Below are 1,838 nucleotides of genomic sequence, written 5' to 3' on the forward strand. Positions count from 1 at the left end.
TGTATTTGTATTTCCAGCACTTAGCACAATACCTGGCACATAGTAAGGTCTTAATAAATGCTTACTGGCTGACTGGCAGTATAATATGTAGCACTCATATAGAGGAATCTTAGAATGTCAAGGCTGGAAGGAACACCTGGGAATAGAGAATATCAGAGCTATAAGGGACTTTAGAAGAGAGAATGCAAGAGCTGGGAGGGACTTTGATATGGAATGTCAGAGCTGGGAGGGCCTTAGAGATCATCTAGTCTAGACATATCAAAACTCCTGGACTGAAAAACACCGGTGTGCTGCCCAGACCAGATTAAAATGTAATTGGAAAATGCTTACCAAAGTAAATTCACCTCCTGTCCACAGCTAGTGTTCCTGAGTCAGCAGTCATCTGCTGGACTCTGTGTCCCCTGGAGTTGTCTGAGGGGGCCCCCAGGGGGGAGTGCCCCAGGCCCCAGTGCCCTGGTCCTGGGAGCCAGGCTGAGGCGAGGCTGTCTCCTGACCACTCTGCTCTCTCCTCTCCTCAGAGCTTGTTGCTGTGGCCCCTGACCTCCAACTTCAAATTCACCATCCCGATTCTGACGTTCTTCCACTCTCTGTTCAGAGCATTCAGAAGATCCTGAAGAAGTTGTGGGAAGGAGGTGGGGGTTGAACTGGAGACCCTTTTTTGGGGGAGGGGTGGTGACTGCTGCTGGTGGGACTAGGGGGGCAAACAGAGGGTTTTCCTCTCGTTGGCTCATCCCTCTGTCCTGCTTTCTAGGGTCACTTTTAAGAGAAACTCCAGCCCCGAAAAGCTGTAGCTATAACTTGTTATATTAAATTGTTTTCTCTTTAGCCAGCTATCTATCTTATCAACTGCTGCATGGCCAAGCACACTTACCCCCATCCCGGTGCCACCCAGGCCCAAGGTCATTCTATCCAGATATAGGGCTTGGAACGCTCCCAAAGGCAGCTGTAGAAGCCAGAGACCCAAAGCCAGAACCATCATTCTTTCCCCAACTGTTTGGGGTGTTGACGCTCCTCTAGCTTGATTCTCACCCTAGTTCAATCCCAGAGCCCCATCCCTAAATAGATCTAGAGCCAATATTCTTTCCAAGTGCTGTGGTCTACAGCCCATCAAATTCTACAGTCCTCACCACCCCAAAAGTCAGCTATAGGAACCCCAAACCCAGATCCAGAACCCTAGGCATGGTCACAACACAGCTCTGGGAGCTTTACTCATATAGCCAGCTCCGGAATCAGCCTCCCCCTCAACCAAGTCAGTTCTGGAATCCTTATCTCTAGAGTCCAGAAGCCAGACCTAGAAGCCCCAGCTCTGAAACCCACCCAGAATAGGCCCCTCCAATACATCTTCACATACTCCACCAGGGCCCTTCAGTGCAGCTCCCTCACCAGGGCCTAGGCACATATCAGAGTGAGTAGGAAGGGGAGACACAGTGATATGGAGCAGGGGAGATACATTATCAGGACAGAAGCAAGGAGAAAGATGGGGGGGATATTGGAGGGGCACAGAGGGGGAATAGAGATGAGGAGAAATGATGGGAATTTATAGAGAAAGAGATGGGGAGATACAAGGACAAAGGAGATGGGGAAAAGGAGAACAGGAAGAGATGTAAGGGGAGAGATTGGGGGACAGAAATGGGAGAGATATAAGGGAGACAGAGAGGAGGGGAGATATTTAAGGGACAGAAAAGGGTATGAGAGGAAATGTGGGTCCAAGGAGAGAGAGAGAAGAGCAAGAAGAAGAAGAGGAAGAAAAATAGGAAGAGGAGGAGGAGAGAAAGAGGAGAGGAGAAAGGAGAGAGAGAGAGAGAGAGAGAGAGAGAGAGAGAGAGAGAGAGAGAGAG

The 1,838-nt window shown here is 49.6% G+C and overlaps 1 protein-coding gene across 1 annotated transcript in view; it reads left to right on the forward strand.

The window, feature by feature from the left end:
- The window catches only part of LOC114028953 (very-long-chain 3-oxoacyl-CoA reductase-like), a 13,481-nt gene extending 12,656 nt beyond the window's left edge, over positions 1–825 (forward strand). Inside the window, exon 5 of the mRNA XM_027843278.1 lies at positions 519–825. Within this exon, the coding sequence (XP_027699079.1) occupies positions 519–614 (96 nt within the window). The 3' untranslated portion in view covers positions 615–825. The remainder of the gene's footprint in view (positions 1–518) is intronic.
- Positions 826–1,838: the final 1,013 nt, after the last annotated feature.

The sequence above is a fragment of the Vombatus ursinus genome, unplaced genomic scaffold, assembly GCF_900497805.2.
Source record: "Vombatus ursinus unplaced genomic scaffold, bare-nosed wombat genome assembly UNPS02014905.1, whole genome shotgun sequence".
NCBI lineage: Eukaryota > Metazoa > Chordata > Mammalia > Diprotodontia > Vombatidae > Vombatus > Vombatus ursinus.